General features: G+C 48.1%; 6 protein-coding genes across 6 annotated transcripts; 3 read left to right on the plus strand and 3 right to left on the minus strand.

The window, feature by feature from the left end:
• Positions 1-785: 785 nt before the first annotated feature.
• N7529_010092 (uncharacterized protein) lies at positions 786-1,787 on the plus strand (the record flags this gene model as incomplete). Its single annotated transcript, XM_057245619.1, has 1 exon — positions 786-1,787. One exon carries the CDS (start codon positions 786-788, stop codon positions 1,785-1,787), a length of 1,002 nt encoding a protein of 333 aa, XP_057093882.1.
• A 244-nt stretch (positions 1,788-2,031) lies between these two features.
• On the plus strand, positions 2,032-2,751 carry N7529_010093 (uncharacterized protein; the record flags this gene model as incomplete). The annotated part of the gene is made up of 1 exon (XM_057245620.1): positions 2,032-2,751. One exon carries the CDS (start codon positions 2,032-2,034, stop codon positions 2,749-2,751), a length of 720 nt encoding a protein of 239 aa, XP_057093883.1.
• Positions 2,752-4,048: 1,297 nt separating this feature from the next.
• exg2 (putative exo-beta-1,3-glucanase) lies at positions 4,049-6,754 on the plus strand (the record flags this gene model as incomplete). Its single annotated transcript, XM_057245621.1, has 3 exons — positions 4,049-5,227; positions 5,280-6,292; positions 6,343-6,754. The coding sequence occupies 3 exons, from the start codon at positions 4,049-4,051 to the stop codon at positions 6,752-6,754; spliced, it is 2,604 nt and encodes an 867-aa protein (XP_057093884.1).
• Positions 6,755-6,941: 187 nt separating this feature from the next.
• Positions 6,942-10,819, minus strand: N7529_010095 (hybrid sensor histidine kinase/response regulator; the record flags this gene model as incomplete). Its single annotated transcript, XM_057245622.1, has 2 exons — positions 6,942-7,235; positions 7,295-10,819. The coding sequence occupies 2 exons, from the start codon at positions 10,817-10,819 to the stop codon at positions 6,942-6,944; spliced, it is 3,819 nt and encodes a 1,272-aa protein (XP_057093885.1).
• A 1,356-nt stretch (positions 10,820-12,175) lies between these two features.
• N7529_010096 (putative SNF2 family helicase/ATPase) lies at positions 12,176-15,635 on the minus strand (the record flags this gene model as incomplete). The annotated part of the gene is made up of 2 exons (XM_057245623.1): positions 12,176-12,580; positions 12,633-15,635. 2 exons carry the CDS (start codon positions 15,633-15,635, stop codon positions 12,176-12,178), a joined length of 3,408 nt encoding a protein of 1,135 aa, XP_057093886.1.
• Positions 15,636-16,136: 501 nt separating this feature from the next.
• On the minus strand, positions 16,137-17,636 carry N7529_010097 (uncharacterized protein; the record flags this gene model as incomplete). The annotated part of the gene is made up of 2 exons (XM_057245624.1): positions 16,137-17,387; positions 17,445-17,636. 2 exons carry the CDS (start codon positions 17,634-17,636, stop codon positions 16,137-16,139), a joined length of 1,443 nt encoding a protein of 480 aa, XP_057093887.1.
• Positions 17,637-18,355: the final 719 nt, after the last annotated feature.

Below are 18,355 nucleotides of genomic sequence, written 5' to 3' on the forward strand. Positions count from 1 at the left end.
AACAAGAAACAAAAATCGCGCCCGGCTGAGTAAGAGGGCCGGCATTGGTGATTCAATGGCATGCACCACCTGGGCTTGTGTGCCATCTTCCACAATCTCTACTTGAATCTGAGGTGACTTCGGGGCCGTCTCAATGCTACCGTATAGCGCCAAGGAGACGAATGGCCCTGGAAGAGCCCTGGAATCTCTCCTCCCTCCTTTTGGCACAGCTGCCACCATTTCCATGCGTCTCCGACCCTTTTCACTTCGTTATGGAGTGGAGGAAACCAATATTGCATTATGCGAGTTGACAGTGCGTTCGAGTGTAACTCACTGCAGCCATAGATGGAAAGCTCGATGCACCATCAACCTACCTTTCATTCTTAGATTCCCCGTGAACAGCAAGAATTCATATTGTTCTGATATCATCATTCTTTCTCTTATCTCTGCTTATTCCCTTCACAACTGTACAGATGTCCACGGCAGAACCAAATAACCAGATCCACGCATGTTATTACCTTTTTCTTCCTACATTCTCTCGGTGGGTTTGATGCTTTCGTGTTTATTTCGAAATGATGTGTTTTTCAATCCTATTTCTGATTCCCTGGAGTTTACATACCCACTCGTTTATGGACATGACCTTATAAGATGGTTAGAATGGATCGGAGCTTGTATGTGTTTATGGGCTAGTATAAGTGTACATAATGTTTGTGATTATTTATTGTGAAATATATCAATTGAATTGAATATTACCCTCGATACATTCCAAGCCTCATCCTGGGCAGTGTTCAGCTCGGGCACTAAACATGCTGCGCCCCTCCAACCTAACCTCTATGGAGGACGCATTTGTTCTCTTTCCGCATGGAACATTAATCAACCGCCACAAGTCCGGCTATAAGAACTATCTACCTCATGTCCGGTGCCGAAGTCCTCGCAGTATTCGGCGGCATTTCTTTAGTGATCACGATCTGCGAGACCTGTTCTGGAATAGTCAGGTTCATTCAGATCGACCATGGCTTTTGGTCTTCGATGGCCCCAACGCCATCGATCCTGATCCACTTTTGCTTGAGTTCATTGCAGATGGCCGCCAGCGCGACGTGATTATAACCACCGCAAGGCAAGCTACACGATCTAGGGGTATTCAAATACCAATAGCACCTTTTGCAGAAGAGGATGCTGGACAATTCATTCTTCATCAATCTCTTGTCTCTTCGAGTCCCGGTCAATTGAATGCTGCAAAAGAAATTGCGAGAAAGATGGGGCGGCTACCTCTTAAGTTGCATATAACGCGGTCTGAGATGCAGAGGAAGGGATTAACACCCAGGCAATTTCTGGCCCTGTTGGACAGAAGGGAGAGAAGAAAAGAGTCAGATTCTACCGACGGAGTGGATTCGGCCTACCATGCCGGCCTTGAAGAATTAAAGAACGACGATGATCGATTGGCAGATCTCTTGTTCCAACTGTCATTTATGGCTGCCCCGGCGGAGTTTCTGTTTAAGGACCGTTTTTTGGTAGCCCAGCTCCGGGGTGAAACCCTTCCTTCGTTTTACGGATTGTTTATTGAAGACAGGGAATGGAGCTCCCAACTTTTCTTCTACGCAGTCACGTGTATAGGCCTCTATGGGCTAACTGAAACCGAGCTGGTAGGTGAGAGTGGTGCAAGGGGTCTACAAATGCATACGGTGGTGAAACATTGGGCTCAAAGGAAGGTCATTTCAGCGGAACCCTACCTCGGTCCTCGGATCATGCTCCGAACTACAGCTACCGTAGCTGCTTCCCTGTCAGCTAATGACTGGGAAATAATCTAGGTTCAGCATAGACAGATCATTCGTAAAAACATCCTGGAGTGTACCAAAATGCGCACATGCATGATCGCCAGCCATGATGACATGAAAATTTACGGCGGTATCTTGGAGGGCCACCAAACAGCATTTGCTGCATTCCTTGCCATGTACAGCGATGGAAAAAAAACTCACTCAAGACCTTCTACTGGAATCTCTTGGTCTACTGTCTAGCTGGATCGGAGAATCAGCATCACTGACATGTACAACAATGACATGGCTGACACTGTTTTATCTCGAACATATGTTACTTGAAGAGGCAGAGACGATGATAAACAGGCTAAGCTCAGCCGAGTCACAGGCGCCTCATCCGCACATGGTTGCATTAAAAGATGTTCAAGTGTTACAAGGTCATTCACAGATGCGCAAACACAATATCGATAATGCTGTGTCCATCTTCCAACACTGTACCGACCTCTACGCGAACAAAGCCGGGATTTCAAACGTCGGCACAATCTCCACACTCATAAGTGGCGTGGAAGCCATGCTTATGCAAGGAAACATAGAAGACGCCACCCAGATTATTTACGACGCAGAAAGTATCTCAAAAGGGATAAATAGTCCCCGTGCCCTTGCACTCCGCATAAAATGGAACATGGCCCGCCACAGCATGCTCATGGGAGAGTACGGTCGTGCCCTCAGCCGCTACAAAGACCTTTGCGAGGAACATGAAAGATACCATGATCATGCAGGCTCTTCGTCGCGCAGATGGGAGGCTCTTCACTGTGCATTGGGTGAAATATACCTCAAACTCGGAGATCTGGAACTTGCTCGTGTGGAATATGAAATTGGAAACGCAAGTACAAGCCGAAAAACCCTAGCTTCTAAATCAGACCCAAAAAACATCACACAATGGCTTATTTATGGGTCCTTGGAGAGAACGAAGGTCGTGCCATTAGTGCGAATGAAAAAGCAAGGGATTATTCCATGACCCATGGCCATATCCACGTAAATCTCCCTATTATCGTAGCATATAGACCTTTGCGGCAGCTGTGCCCATTCCTTGTCTTGTCTCACATCAAGTGGTAATCATATATTTTCAAACAGTAGAGGAAAAAAACAACAACAAAACAAAGCAGCCTAATCCATCAAGATCCCACCACAACATCGAAGAAAAATTGACAATCTGTAATGATATATAGTCCTATAAAAAGCCGAAAGCTGCGCTTCGCGCAGCGGCGGCCTCTAATTTGTGTAGCTACCTAGATAGGTACTTTAAAATTGGTAGCACCTATTTGCTTCCACGTGAGTATCACCATTATAGCTCCAGAGGTCTGTTCACTGCTTAGTAGAGACTTTTTAGACGCACTATTCATCATTCTCTGCTTCCAATCCCTCCACCCGGAAAAAATGTCCTTTGCCAATCAAACGATGGAATACAATTCGGCATTCTCCTCGGTCCCGCTACTCAGCCTACAAGATTCTCACATTGCCATGTTTGTTTATGTTCTTGTAGAGGTTACTCACATTCATGGATCGAGTGACGCGCCATTCATTGCTGGCAGTACTTGAAGGCGGTATGCGACTGTGTACGCGTTCTCTGTTTACCTTGTCTGTTTACCCCATAGATCATGTAGATATGAATAGCTTGGCAAAGTAAAGAGTATTAGGATACGGAGTTGATGGAAAAGATATAAACAATAAACCTCAGTCCAATGAATATGGATATCTTTATAAAGGTACCCGCCCAAAACTGGGGCTAAGCCTAGGGCTTAAAGTGCTTAAAGTACTCTGAACTCCGAGATCGTAGACCTTTGCAACGAGGATACACCTAAATCCTACAATTTTAGGCTTTTTTTTTTATATTTATGTATACATATCATTGATTTTAGATAAAATTTACCTTGGTATCAGAGGTTTAAGAATTTAGAGAAAAATAAATTGACTGTAGTAGATGCGCCGTAAACACGGGCTATAATAAGGATGCGGCAAGCAAATCAGCGATTTTTAGCGACTAATAGTCAAGAGCATCCGGCTATACGAAAGGTGAGTGGAATGTCCATGTATACGTATTTATATATACATGTATCTGGTCTGGTCTAAAGCCAATTGACATATTTCATACGTAACGACAAGTCTCACCAAAAAGTACACGTGTAGTAGTAGATCCACATTCCAACCTCTCCTCAAACCAGGCCGCACCAACCCACCACCAATGGACTCGTCCAGCCACGTGGATCCCACATTCTGAACCTCGCGATCGGCAAGTATCTCAACTCCTATTAGGCATGCCGAGCCAATCGCGCGACCGAGACCGTCGCGACAGACATCGCGATCGCACACGCGACCAAGAGCGCTCCCGCCGAGACCGCGACAACGACCGGGAGCGCGACTACATCCGCGGCCGCTATGAAGAACCAGACGAGGCTGCAACACCAAGCCCCAGAAACGAGCGCAGCGCAAAATACCGGTTCCGCGGGGAGTCCGGGTACGAGTCCAACTCCCACACCGAGCGGGATGAATATGACGAAGAGCGCGAGCGGAGGAGGGAACGCAGACGTCGTCGCCGAGAAGAAGAAGCGCTTGCCTACGGGTCTCCTGTTTCAGACAGACGGCGAGAGAGGGGCACTTCCAAGGCAAAGGAGTCTCCCGCTACGTCACCTATCAAGAAGAGGGATCGGGACCGGGACCGTGATGGGTATCGGCGACGGGATGAGACTGGGAGTCCCGTAAGGGATAGACGGAACCGTGATATTGACGTTGACATTGAAGCTGAGGCGCGCCGGCGCAGACGGCGAGAGCGCGAACGTGAAAGAGAACGGGAGAAGGAACGCCAACGCCAGTGGGATATTGATGCTGCTGCTGCGGTGCCGGCGCGGAAACATCGAAGTACCGAGTCTTCGGGCAGTGCCTCACATCTTCTTAGTGTTGATGCTATGGCCCGTCTGGCTGCTCAGCATGAAGATGCCGATCGCGAGGAGCAGTCTCGAGACGAAGATGATTCACGCAGGGAGCGGCGGAGACAGCGAAAACGGGCTGCCCTTGATGAAGCTGCTGGTGCGGCGCTCGGTGCTAAAGTTGCGGAGGGCCGCTCACGGCATCAATCGGGGGCACGGGTTGTCTCGGGTGCTTACTTGGAAGAGGGACATAGTTCTGATGCTCGGGTTCGTCGTCGTGGTGGCGGCGGTCCTGCGATGGAAGACCAATGGAAGGAGGAGGACAGCTGGGAGGGAAGCTATGATAGCCGACCAGGGCCACCGGGCTGGAAGTTTTGGTCCAATTGGTCTAAAAAGAAGCGTATCGTCATCGGATGCTTGCTACTCGTGGTCCTCGTCCTGGCTATCGTCATCCCGGTTGCGTTTGTTGTCTCTAAGAAGAAAGGCTCGGATACCGGTTCCTCCAGCTCCTCCGGCAGCTCGGACGGTCCCACTTCTAATTTGGACAGTATTAGTCGTGACAGTATTCCGGTAAGTCTTGAGTCGATCCATTCTACCAATCTCACTGACAGCTATACTTTAGAGTTACGCAAAAGGCACAGTCCTGGATCCCTTCACATGGTACGAGACCACTGGTTTCAACCTCACTTTTACAAATGCCACCGTTGGTGGTCTTTCGCTCATGGGTCTCAACTCGACTTGGGATGATTCTGCACGCCCCAATGACAATGTACCTGCCCTCAACAAGGCGTTCCCCTACGGCACTCAGCCAATCCGCGGAGTCAACATCGGAGGGTGGCTGTCTATCGAACCATTTATTGTTCCATCTTTATTCAGTAAATGGTCATCCAGTGATGGAATCATCGATGAGTATACCTTGACCAAAAAGCTCGGTAGCTCTGCAGCGGCTACCATTGAACAACACTATGCGAACTTCATCACAGAGTCAGATTTTGAAGAGATAAAGGAGGCGGGGTTGGACCATGTCCGCATGCAATACTCCTACTGGGCCGTCACAACCTATGATGGCGACCCGTACGTCCCAAAGATTGCCTGGCGTTATCTTCTGCGTGCCATTGAGTGGTGCCGCAAGAACGGACTGCGTGTCAAGCTCGACCTCCATGGACTTCCTGGCAGCCAGAACGGCTGGAACCACAGTGGCCGCCAGGGCAGCGTTGGTTGGTTGAATGGCTCAGACGGCGCCCTCAATCGCAAGCGGTCACTAGAAATCCACGATCAGCTCTCGCAGTTTTTCGCCCAAGATCGGTACAAGAATGTGGTCACTATCTACGGCTTAGTGAATGAACCTTTAATGCTGACTCTCCCCGTTGAAAGTGTCCTAAACTGGACGCAGGATGCAGCAGAACTCGTTCGCAAGAACGGCGTCACTGCCACTCTCGTTCTGCATGATGGATTCTTGAACCTCGACAAGTGGGACGCGATGTTCAAAACTCATCCAGACAATATGTATCTCGATACTCACCAGTACACCACATTCAACACGGGTGAAATCGTACTTAATCATACCGCCAAGGTCGAGATCATCTGCAATAACTGGTATTCGATGATCCAAGAGATTAATACCACCACTTCTGGGTAAGCTCTGTCACCTCCTGCAAATGGCTTTTATGTACTAACCCGATCAGATGGGGCCCAACTGTATGTGGCGAATGGTCTCAAGCCGACACGGACTGTGCACAATATGTAAACAATGTCGGCCGTGGCACCCGCTGGGAGGGGACCTACGACACAAGTGATTCAACAGCATACTGCCCAACAGCAGATGCCGGAACCTGCAGCTGCTCCAATGCCAACATCGACCCTTCCCAATATTCAGACACATACAAAAGCTTCCTCCAGATATACGCCGAAGCCCAAATGTCCGCCTTTGAAACAGCCATGGGTTGGTTCTACTGGACATGGCGCACTGAGTCTGCAGCACAGTGGAGTTATCGTACAGCATGGAAGAACGGATTCATGCCCAACAAAGCATATTCACCATCTTTCAAGTGCGGCGATACAATCCCCGATTTCTCAGGCATGCCGGAGTACTACTGATTTCAATGTTTATGAATTTACTTAATTGACAATTTGCGCTGCATTGCATTGCCTAGATACCATGAGTTTAATTGAGCTCGCCTGCATATAATGGACCTGGATCATTTCGCATTCACACATATAATGCTTTTTCTATCTCTGTAAAAGTGAACTGAAACTCCACGTTCTTGATCTTTGATAGCATCGCCTAAGCTTCAAACCACCCCCCTTCTTCCCACATCCCCGGCTCATAAACGTACTCCCTTCTCACCCACGGGAGCTTCACCCCTCCCAGCAATCGATCCACCCGCTGGAAGTTAACCGGCTTCATCACCCAGCCATCGAATCCAGAGTCGATATACATCTCGCGGTTTTCTTCCAGCAGAGACGCCGAAACCGCGAAGATTGGGATACGAGGTGCTAGGGCCGACTCATTTGCTATCTCCTGCTGCTCGTACTCGCGTATGATCTTTGTTGCGCCGAGTCCGTCAACAATAGGCATCTGTGGGCAGAACATCGGGGTTAGGTGGGTATATTCTGTGGAAAAACATATCGACTCACTTGTAGATCCATCAGTACAGCATCGAAGCGTGTAGGATTTTGGTTGTAGATAGTTGCGCATTCCTTGCCGTTGGCGGTTAAGTGGACCGTATGGCCGAGCCTTTCGAGGCGCTTGCGGACGATAGTGCTGTTGATGGGATCATCCTCAGCGACGAGAACGTGGAGGTTCCAATTCATCGTTGGGGATACGCTTGTTTGGTCTTGGGTCTCTTTTGTTGCAATTGTGGACGAGGAACGCCTCTTGGAGGGAGTTTGAGTTGCTTTCGATGGTGAATGCTTGGTGGCTATGCTTGGGTCGCTCTCATCTAAGAGATTGCTCTTTTCAAGCTCATTCCCGCGAAGACAGAGATTCTTGGTCATGCCAGATTTGAGACTGACATCGATATTGACGACAGGCTCTCCGGACGAAAACTCTGGACTCTCACCACACTCACAAGGAACTCCATTTTTATTCTGGCCCGGCGCACAAAGCGATGCATTTTTCCGCCTTGTCTCGTCTATTTTCAAACTCTCGTCTGACGCAGCGAGTGGGCTCTGCCTTTGTCCGCAGTCTTCTTCGGGAAGAGGGAACTTAAGCCTGATCTTGAAGCAACTTCCCTTTCCTGCTTCAGACTTCAAGCTCAGCTGCCCATTCATATTTCGCACGATTCGAGCTACGAGAGCGAGCCCCAGGCCAAGAACACCCTCAGTGTCCAGAAATTGGCCATTGGACTGCTCGTAGGATTTGGGGTCCTGCATGTATCCCTTGTTGGATACCTGCTCTAGTTCACAAAAGAGGATTTCTACCGTCTCCTGTGACATGCCCGACCCAGTATCGTGGATGGCAACTTCCACGGAAATCTGATTGGAATCCAGTGACTCCGGCACGACACAAGATTCGATTGTGACGGCTCCGGACGACGTATGCTGTACAGCATTGCTGATCAGATTGGTAATGACTTGGCGTACCCGTCGCTGGTCTCCAAGAACCGGGGGTAGAGCGGCATGTTGGACTACCTGCAGATCGACATATTTTTGTCTTGCTTCCTCCCAGAAGATATCGGTCGCCTCGGTTAGGGTTTCTGAAAGGTTGAACACCTCGTCTTTGATCAATCGTTGTCCATTTTCGGTATTGGTGAGGTCCAGAAGGTCGTTGATGATATATACCAATGATTTGGAGGCAGAATGGGATCTAGATATATTATGTCTTGTCTCTCGGTCCAAAGGTCCATCGAGGGCAATTTCCAAGTAGTTTATTATGGCGTTGAGCGGAGTTCTAAATTCATGCGCAGAGTTGGCAAGAAGTAGCCTCATCAACTGATTGTTTTGCATAGTGACCTCCTTTTCTTGCCATAGATCGGTAAATGTCCTGTACAGTAGAGACAAGATAGACGCTTTCCCGAATTCAGCGGTTGACCAAAGTTGCTGTCGGCTCGATTTCTCCGCTTCATGATTTGCAGGATTTTGGGGGATCTCTTCGGGATTAAAGTCCCCAGAATCAGCTCGAAAGAAAATGATGAAGTCATGCCCATCCCGCGAGAGTGGGATATAGAGTAGACCTGCCAGATGGTGAAACCCTGGTGGGTAATTAAGATCTTGGAAGTCTGAGGCAACGTCTGTAGACCAGAGGGGAGTGTCGTTCTCCTTCGATTTCATATATTCAAGTAAAGCCAGGACTTCCTGCGAATCAATTGGTTTGCCCAGGATTTTTGTTTCGTCAAGAATTGATGCCACGGCATAATCTGCCTCAAAGAGACTGAGTAAGTCTCCTGGTGGAGTCTTGATTGCCGCCACTTTATCTGCGTCGTTTGGGGAAACATTGGACTCCCTCAGCTGAAAGGGCAGACTGTACGATAGGCGCTTGATGTTGCTCGAAACAGCCTCGGAAATAAACCAGCAGAGTTTCTGATTCAGTGGATGCAATCCTTGATTACTTGTGTAGGACTTACATGAAATAAGACCCCAAAGCTTACCACACACACTTATTTGAATGGACAAACAAGCTCTGACTGGATTCTCTGCATGGGGTTTCGAGGGCGTTGGTGCAACTGATAGATAGGTGTGGGCCATGTCCAGTAGCAGTTTGTTGGGAGAAGCACGATACACAAGACTTGCCTTGTCATGAGTCCCCGAATAAGAGAAAGAGACAATGTTGCGCGTGTATTGTGCTTTTGCTGTTTCTGGGAATGCTGACCCCTGGAAATGGACGCCTTCATGCGAAATGAACTCGGCAGATGAGCTGGCATCTGCGACAACGATGCCATTCCGATCACTATCAAAGTGATATATGGATGTTCTGTCGAATCGAACAACCTCTTGCAAAATGGTCATGGTGTCTTGAACAAGGGCTTCCAATGTTTGGGAACTTGTTAGTTGTCGAAGGATTCGGGGAACTGTGTTGAGAAGCTCCGATGGATTGGGTGTGTTGCTGTCGTTTGTGTCTGGGGGTTTCAAGCTCTTGAAATATGCCCCTGAAGTCGAGTCTAATTGTTCACTTTCTGACCTTGCGAGTTTGTTTATGTTTTCATCCAAGTGAACAGGAAAAGTTTCCGGCTGAATCTCGCAGATAATGTAGTTTTTATGTATATTGCTGGTATGCATGATGCACCAATGGTATTGAGTGACACCAGTTGGTGACAATATGGAAAACGAGAAGACATCTGGACCCGAAGCTTCAACATCGTATTGGTTGCTCAAAACAGAGTTGCAGTGATTTATGAAGATGCGTCGTTGAGAGGGAGGCAAGACATAACAAAGTGATTGCATATCAAAGAGCTCGTCAGGAGAATACCCAATGATATCCTTGGAGTTGCTGCTGGCTATCTGTATCTCCAAGTTGCCGTCAGACTCGGTAACCACAAGAAGTGCACCAAAGGATTGAATGAAAATATCCTCTTCATCTTCGTGCGAATATTGTATCTCCTTTGTTCTCTTGTGGGTACCGAGAACATCACTGCCGTTTCGCATAGTTTCTTGCAAATTTGCCAAAACGTGTCCTTTCCCTCCGGGTGTTTCCTTTGAATAACCTTGACCTGGCGTGGGCTGCTCCTTGGGCACAGATGCAGTGTCGCTCTCACTCTCCCTCTTTTGACGGACCCGGGCAGAAAATTCATGCGTCTTGGAAGCACTCGAATCCATATTAAAACCCCTGGAAGAACCATTTTTCTGTCGACAGCCATCCTCATCACCGAGGCCACCAGTCCAAGTGTCTGAAAATGGCGATATTGGCGTTTCAAGTTTATCAATAGAGGGAGTTGGTAACGCAGATGATTGCGTCGAATCAAACGAAACGACCGAACGAACTGGAAAGACTCTTTCGGTTGATTCGTCGCCCAATTGAGGAAGCTTCAGTTTGGGCGAGGGCAGCTCAGCCACTGTGGATATCTCAGTCTTCGTGTCGGACAATATACACATCGTCTTGGGTATTGAGAGTGTGCGTGCAAGTGTTTTCCTTCTATCAGACAGCTTGTCTTCATTTTTTTTATTCTGATCGTCGTAGATCACTGTCCAGTCGCTATAGTCTTTGGCGTCAGATGGGGCGGACATATCTAAGATCGCCACGTCTCGGCAAGGAAACGATTGACAATAGGATGCCTTAGCAAATATTAAAAGTTAGCCATGACCAAAGGTACAAGAAGACGATTGGGGAGCAGCTCACTAAGAAATAAAAGGGAATGACTAGCTCAAAGGGAAGTTCATAGCTTTGAGGCCAGGATATATTGACAACCCGTTAAGACAATGCAGAAATTAGGAGAAGAATTAAGTGGATGTGTGAGAGACTGAAGCATCTCGATGGATCTTAATTGTCTAGGGGTACCATAGACTCTGTTCCCCAGCTCGTGCTTTTTGTCCTGAGCTCTCGACCTATCAAAATATGAGCCGCAATAGACAAGCTTTCTCCCTGGGGATATGTTCTCGGTTCCCTTGTCCGGTTCGCCGGAGACTACCATCGGAAAATGGCTCACATTCCATAAACCAGGACATCAAACCGTGGTACGGGTTGAGCTGTGAAAATACCCTCGGCCTGGAGATATGAACTCCCAAGATGTTCATCAACCAGTGCTTACTACGTGGTTTTGGCATCGTATACTATTTGTTTCCCTGCAAGCAGTTTTTCTCTCTTTGTAAAGAAAGTTCAGTTCCATCCGAAGTATGGTGGGATTAGTATCGAGGCACATGAAGGCAACTTTTGATGACCCCGGACCAGGACCATTGAACTCGACATAGAGTGTCTGTCTAGACCCGTTGAGAGACTAGCTTATGGAGAATACCCCACAGCTGCTATGTATCCTGCCTGGTCAAGCTGATAGTGCAAATGCGCTTGGATGGCGAGTGGCCACAGGTTGTGATCACCCAACGTCACATTTCATTCGACCAATCCGACAGTTTTTGTCACAGACGGAGAGGATCGAGTATCGCCCTGGCACGCTCTTAGCACGATCCAAAACAAGCGATCAATGATTGGGGCAATGAATATCCTGATCGTTCAGAACTCGCCTGTTCAGTATAAAAACTGCGGGGAACTATTATCCAGTCAAAGTGTACCAATCGGACCAAAATTCCGGAGCGAAGCGAGGAATTGCCACTTGAAAATTGGACCAGACTCTGACTTGTGGGCATACTTCCCGGACAGGACGCGTGAAATTGATATGTAAGATCCTTACCCAAGGTTCCATCTGGCGTGGAGCTGGAACACGGTCATGGCAAACTATCGGCTGCGAACACCATCAAGAGATTCTTGACGTCGAGGAACACAGAAAACAGAATAATGACAACAAAATAACGATCAATTGGAATATCGGACAATAAATGAAGTAGCTCCTCTATAATACCCTACAAAGATCCATCACTCCAACCAAGACTCCTGATCCTTCCCCGGTATCAATTCATAAAATCGTGTCATTACCATCGTCGACCATAAACAGAGTCCTCAGTTCGTGGCTTGTTAGCTTTGAACTCGCGACCACGACTGCGTAGATCAGAATTCGATGAAGTTTGAGAAGTCGAGGGACCGGTTTCAGTCTCGCCATTGTTCAAGAGGCGGGTAGGCTGGTTGAAATCCAGAGTGCTTTGGTTATCTGTGAATCTGGACTCGGCGTCACGACCAAAGAGAGCCATCATATCACGCATGGTCAACTTGCCAGCACCGGTCTTGCCCTCGATTGTGGCGTTGGCTAGTTCGCGCTTGCGATCTTGTAGAGCGACGATTCGTTCTTCAACAGTGCCCTTGATGACCATCTTGTAGATCTTCACGTCGACGGTCTGGTTAAGGCGGTGGACACGGTCGATGGCTTGTTCTTCTACGAACTAAATAAACAATTAGCAAAAAGCCGAGTGGATGGATATTTCAGCCACTTACTGGATTCCAGAATGGTTCTAGGATGACTACACGACTAGCCGCAGTCAAATTGAGACCCAATGCACCAGCACGCAGACTGCAAAGAAGGACGCGAGTTCCACTATGGTTGCGTAGTTTCTCGAGACTGGCCTCGCGGTGGTTGTTTGTCATTCCACCGTCGTAGCGGGCAAAGCCAATGTTGGCGCGCTTAAGGAAAGGTTCAATCTTGTCAAGCATAGAGGTGAAGACAGAGAAAACAATGAACTTGAAATCCGGCGCCTCGCGGTTGAGAATGCGCATCAAGTGGCGAATCTTGGTCGATGGAAGCTCTCCATTTTCGCCTTCATCATTGTAGATATCCTCCGCCTCGGAGTCGGATTCTTCCTCTGTATCACTGAGAACGATAGGTTTGCTCTTTCTCCTGGACGGTGACTCGATTTCATCATCCGTTTCATCTTCTGAGTTAAGCCATTCACCACCACCTTCAGCGTTCTCGTCATCCAATCCGCCAGCCTTGCCGAGGTTGTGCGTCTTGCGTTGATCTTCGGGGACGATCCAGTCACCTTCTTCGTCCTCATCGTCGCTGTCGAGAATGACTCGTCGGTTTCTGCGAGAGCGGGAAATTGGCGCCTCAGATTTGCGGGCGGACGGGGATTCTAGAATATCGAGTTCCTCGTGTTGATTCTTCTTTGACTTCTTCTTTTTCTTCTTATCTGTGCCCATGACATTGATGTTTAAATCAGCTTCACACTCCGCACAGCGAGTACCACCAGCCTTGACCTCGTCTTGGCTAAGGTCCGTCTGGCAAACATCACATTTTTTCGTGACAACGCTCATCGCGCCGAAGAGATCGGCAATATTGTCGAGGTCATCTGACTTGGCTTGGGATGACTGGCTGTTCGAAGCGCCGTTCTGCAAGAGAATATCTTTATCCTTGGCCAAATCACCCTTGACCAGATCCGGGTGGTTGCAGGATTGACGAAGACGTAAGAGTAAGACCAAAGCGCCCGCGTAATCGACCTTAGAACCGCCCATCATCTTCTCAAGGCTGTTATCTGTTCGCTGTTCCAGGCGTTTGTAGAAATTCAACTCGCCAGGCATGAACTCAGGGGCAACCTTGATGACCTCACGCTTGGTGATATGGAACCCATTGGATGATTTTTTTGGCTTTCCATCTGGCGCTTCCTCGCCAGGTTTGACACTGTCATTGAGCCTGAGTACATCCTTAGTGCGACGTTTCATGAATGCCTTCAAATACACTTGGAGTCGCTGAATGGCAAGACCTCCCCGACCATTATTTAAAGGTCGGCTAATTTGATCTCTCCAGGCGGCTAAATCATCGTAAGGCTTCACGCGAAGGAACTTTATCAAACTCTGCAACTCGTCCAGGTTGTTTTGTAGAGGCGTGCCGGTCAAGCACCAGCGATACTGAGCATCTAAAGCATAGGCTGACTGGGTGGCTTTGGCGTTACGATTCTTGATAGTATGCGCCTCATCAAGAATAATGCGGTACCAGTGAACTGCGAATATTCCCGCCTTCTTGGCCTTGTCAGATGCTGATGAGTTGAACTCGGAGGTAAGAGTTCCATATGTTGTGATCACCACATCGTATTTATCCAAAGTAGTCGCAGTTTTGGCACGTGTTGCACCATGATAGAGGCAGACACTCAGCCTGTGGCTTGGTTCAACTTTGTCCTTGATTTCCGCTTCCCATTGTTTGATCAGCGCAAGGGGTGCGATAACAAGGGTGGAGCTGATGCAATTCGGGGGCAACTTGGTTGTTTTGTTGGTTGTTTTGCCTTCCTTTTCGTTGGAACCTTTGTCTTCGCTGTGTTCGTTGGCGGATTTGGGGTTTTTGAGTAGCAAAGAAATTGCTTGGACGGTTTTGCCCAGGCCCATGTCATCTGCGAGAATTCCGCCCTTTGGAAAAATTCCTTTGGACGTCTTTCGCCCGTTCTCTTTGTCGCACATCCATCTAACTCCTTCAATCTGATGGGGCAATAAGGTGACTTTCAGGCCCTCAACGACCCCATCATCTTCTTCGTCTTCTTCTTCTTCCTCCTCCTCCTCCTCCTCCTCCTCTTCCTCCTTTTCAGCCTCAGCGCTGTTTTCGTCTTCCTCGGCAGCTTGGTTATGGCTCTCGCTATCCTTCACAGATGATTCATTTAGCTCGTCAAATTTGGCATCCTCCTTCGGGTCTTTGACAGTGACGCCAGAGAGTTGAGCGGCAAGATCATCAAGGTCGTCGGCTGCTTGTTCTTCCTTTTTGTCCGCAACGTCTTCCTTCTTTTTGGGCTGCTTCTTTCTTGACCCTTTCTTTTTCTTGCTTTTGGATTTGGACTCTGCTTTCTCCTCATCGTCTTCGAATGCACCTTCTAGCAAAGCTTTGATGTTCTCGTTCGCCATAGCCGCATCGACATAGCCGTTCATATCCATGGCCCCGAAGTTGGGGTGACCATTACTAGCTGGTGCTCTATGGGCAGGTTCATTTTCATCGCGTGTAAGATCAATGAAGCTTTGCAGGTTCTTCGACGAATTCGACATCTTCGGCGGGAGAGGCTTGGATTGGAAGATAGGCCGAGGCGCCCGAGGAGTTGTCCAAGTGACATTTTCAGGGCGCTTGATGCTCACAGAACCGTGCTGAAAGCCTCCGCGGGGGTTGTTGTAGGCAGACGGCGCCACCGGCTTGAAAGGGTCCCATGGCTCACTACGCTTCACCGAGGGTGTTGCAATAGGGGTGCCGGTGACCGGTGGACGAAAGCCGTGTGGCGGAGGACCTTGCTGGTCTCGTCTGGGCGCCCGTGGGTCGGCTTGGGATGTGAATGGTTGGGGAACTCGATGATGCTCGGCCCGAGCCTGGTTTGGTTTGGGAATGTTAAAAAGGTGATTCGATCTCTGTTGTGGGCCGATCGGCGATGGTTTGCCAAATTCTGGCTCCTTCATATGTGCGGGGCGAGGCTGAGAGTTCGGGTTGGCCCCAGGCGTGAGGGGAACTTCTGCCGGCGCGGTGCTTTCTCTAGCCATGTTGTTCAACGAGCGGTGTGTTTTGGAGGCACGTCTCGATCGGGATCGGAGGGGTCAATTTCGTATTCTCGACTCTCAAGTTATTGATGCGGCTAAGTCTTCATCCCTCTACATCAATTCAGGCGAAGAAAATTCAATCAGAGGACTGGAATGTGAGGTTAGTCTTTGTGTGCTATCTGCGATCGACCAATTTGAAGTGGCTTTCAAGAGTAGAATCTTGGCCCAAGACATTTAGGAAAGTACAAAAAATAAGCATCAATCACTTACATATTTCATGCCACAATCCTAAGGGTCGAGTAGTGTCGAGTGTCGAATGTCGATGGTGGGGGTTAGGAAGTTGAAACAAGTCGTTATCGATATCAATTTGTTTTGAATCTCCCTAGCAACGGTTGATGCCTCAGGCAGTACTGAATATCAAAAACCCACAACTTTTGTATTTTTTCACTATTAAGAAGACCAATAGTTTCTCTAATATACAGCCATATGGGATATTCCCCATCATTATAACTTCTTCAGTGCTTCATCGATGGCCTTCCAAGCCCTAGGCAAGAGAGCACCGCCAATCCAGTAGTTGTCGGCATGATCCTTTCCATACATCACCAATGTGTTCAGAGCATCATACATGCCATCGAGATATGCGTTGTAGTAGCTGACCATGCTTCCCAGAGGATTTTTTCTGGTCTTTGAGTCCTCCCCCGTGCGAATGACCGCTGGGGCGAAATCGACAGTTTTGATCAACTCGATCTTAATAACGTTGTTGACGAGCAAAACAACTCCGGTGATGGGCCCATAAAAGAGATGAGGGGTTCTGCCTTCCTCGATATCTTTGTATATACTCATCATGAATCTGCGGCCTTGCTCATCGGTTCCTTGCTGAGCAGTATGGCGCCGGTTTTCAAGCGCAATCTGCCCCACCGGGCCCCGAGCGACTGCAGCAGAAAGGAATGTGTATGTTCCAACGCAGATATTCTGTAGCAGTATACCGGGCGTTCTGAGCAAAAGTGGAACTCGGAAACGAAGGTTCAAGAAGTTCAAGATTGTGATGGGACGGGAGCTTTGTTCAGTTGTTGCGAAGACTCGACCCATCCACGATACGAGGATATCATTCTCAGTCACCCAGGGAGCAGTCTCGACCCCGCTGACATTTGCAGCTATATCCTCTTTGACTTGATCTTCAATTTTCTTGAATGTTTCCTTGGGAATGTATATCACTTTCTTTTCACGAGATCCATTCCAAAGACAATCCCACAAGAATCGTACTTGGAACAGTAAAAGGCCTATACCACCCATACGGCTTTTGCCTAACGCGAACTCTTCGTCATTTTCCGCAGTAATCTCTGGGTTTTTGAGAATGTCCTCTCGGGCGCCCACCACCTCAGGAACTTCCTCTTCTTGTCCAGCCAGAACCAATGACCATGCAGACAGCAGAGCTTTACCACCCATTGCATCCATCAGATGGTGTGGCCATGAAAGAGCAACAATAGTTGCATCATTAAACGAGGTAACGTGTACGGAAATGGGAGGGATATCGTGTTTTGTCAATTCCTCAAACTTCGGGAAGTTCAGCCTCCCATCAAATGGCCGAAAGTTGGGTTCAAGGGTCTGGACTGACGGGCCGTCGGTTTTCAGAGGAAGTTTGCTAGCCACAGGATGGGCTAGAATGTTCGAGTCGATCACTTCGTGCGTAAAAGATACATTTTCTCTATCTCCTGCGGATGATCCAGGGCAGAAGATTTCTAATTTGCCGTCCGGCTAGTGTTTATTAGTAGAGTCCTAGTCTAAAAGACTCGAAAGTCTCTCATCACATACCTTATATCTGTATCTTCCACCAAGCTTTCTCCAATCGCCAATCTCCAGGAGCCTGGAAAGCGATTTCTTCAACATGTCGGCGTCAAGGACATCGTTGAATCGCATCACCCAATCCACATAAACTGGATTGTGATCCAAAACGTGTAAAGGATAAACATCATCTGGGATATAAGGCGCCGCCTTCTCGTCCATCGTTTTAAAGTCCATAACGTTACTGTCAAGATGTAGAGAGCTAAGAGAAGAAGATTTTAGATTTATGTACTATGGAAATTCGTTGAATTTGAAATTAGCATGCAAAATAGAAACTTATTTCAAGATTTGGGCACATCGAGATTGGGTTGAGATCTACATCCTGAGTCTGACTAGTGCGAACTAGTGGGTGCTAGAGACTAGGCATGTACAATACCTTCGTTCGAGATTCCAGCCGTTAGATTCTGATATATCAGTTCGCGGGGGATATTGGGCTGCAATATATCATATTTTTAGTAGGCGTAATGTATATTATAGATCGTGTAGCCTACCAACGACGATGGTTAGAGTGATTTTCGCTGGACTGACTCCTACCCAGATGGTTTCTTCATACCCATATTATATCCACACATAGACCCACATTCGCTTTGATTTTGCCAACTACGCTCCACCTGCCAAGTACAATGTGCCTCTGGGTAATTTACTTTGTGCCGATCGATCTACCGATTGTTCGGTTGTGTCTATTAGCGTGGTCCCAGCTTTGGATCAAGATTGTCAATGGTATTGAATATGGATTTCCCTGAGTGTGCCACTATCTACCTAGATAGATCAAAGCTCCCCCAGGAGCCCAATGGTAAATTACAATGAATTGTATTTGGTGGCACAGCTCTCTTGTTGATGAGGCTGTGAGAACTAATAATGGAGCTACGGGCAACCCCCGA

Source organism: Penicillium soppii, assembly GCF_028829465.1.
Source record: "Penicillium soppii strain IBT 18220 chromosome Unknown utg000007l, whole genome shotgun sequence".
Classification (NCBI taxonomy): domain Eukaryota; kingdom Fungi; phylum Ascomycota; class Eurotiomycetes; order Eurotiales; family Aspergillaceae; genus Penicillium; species Penicillium soppii.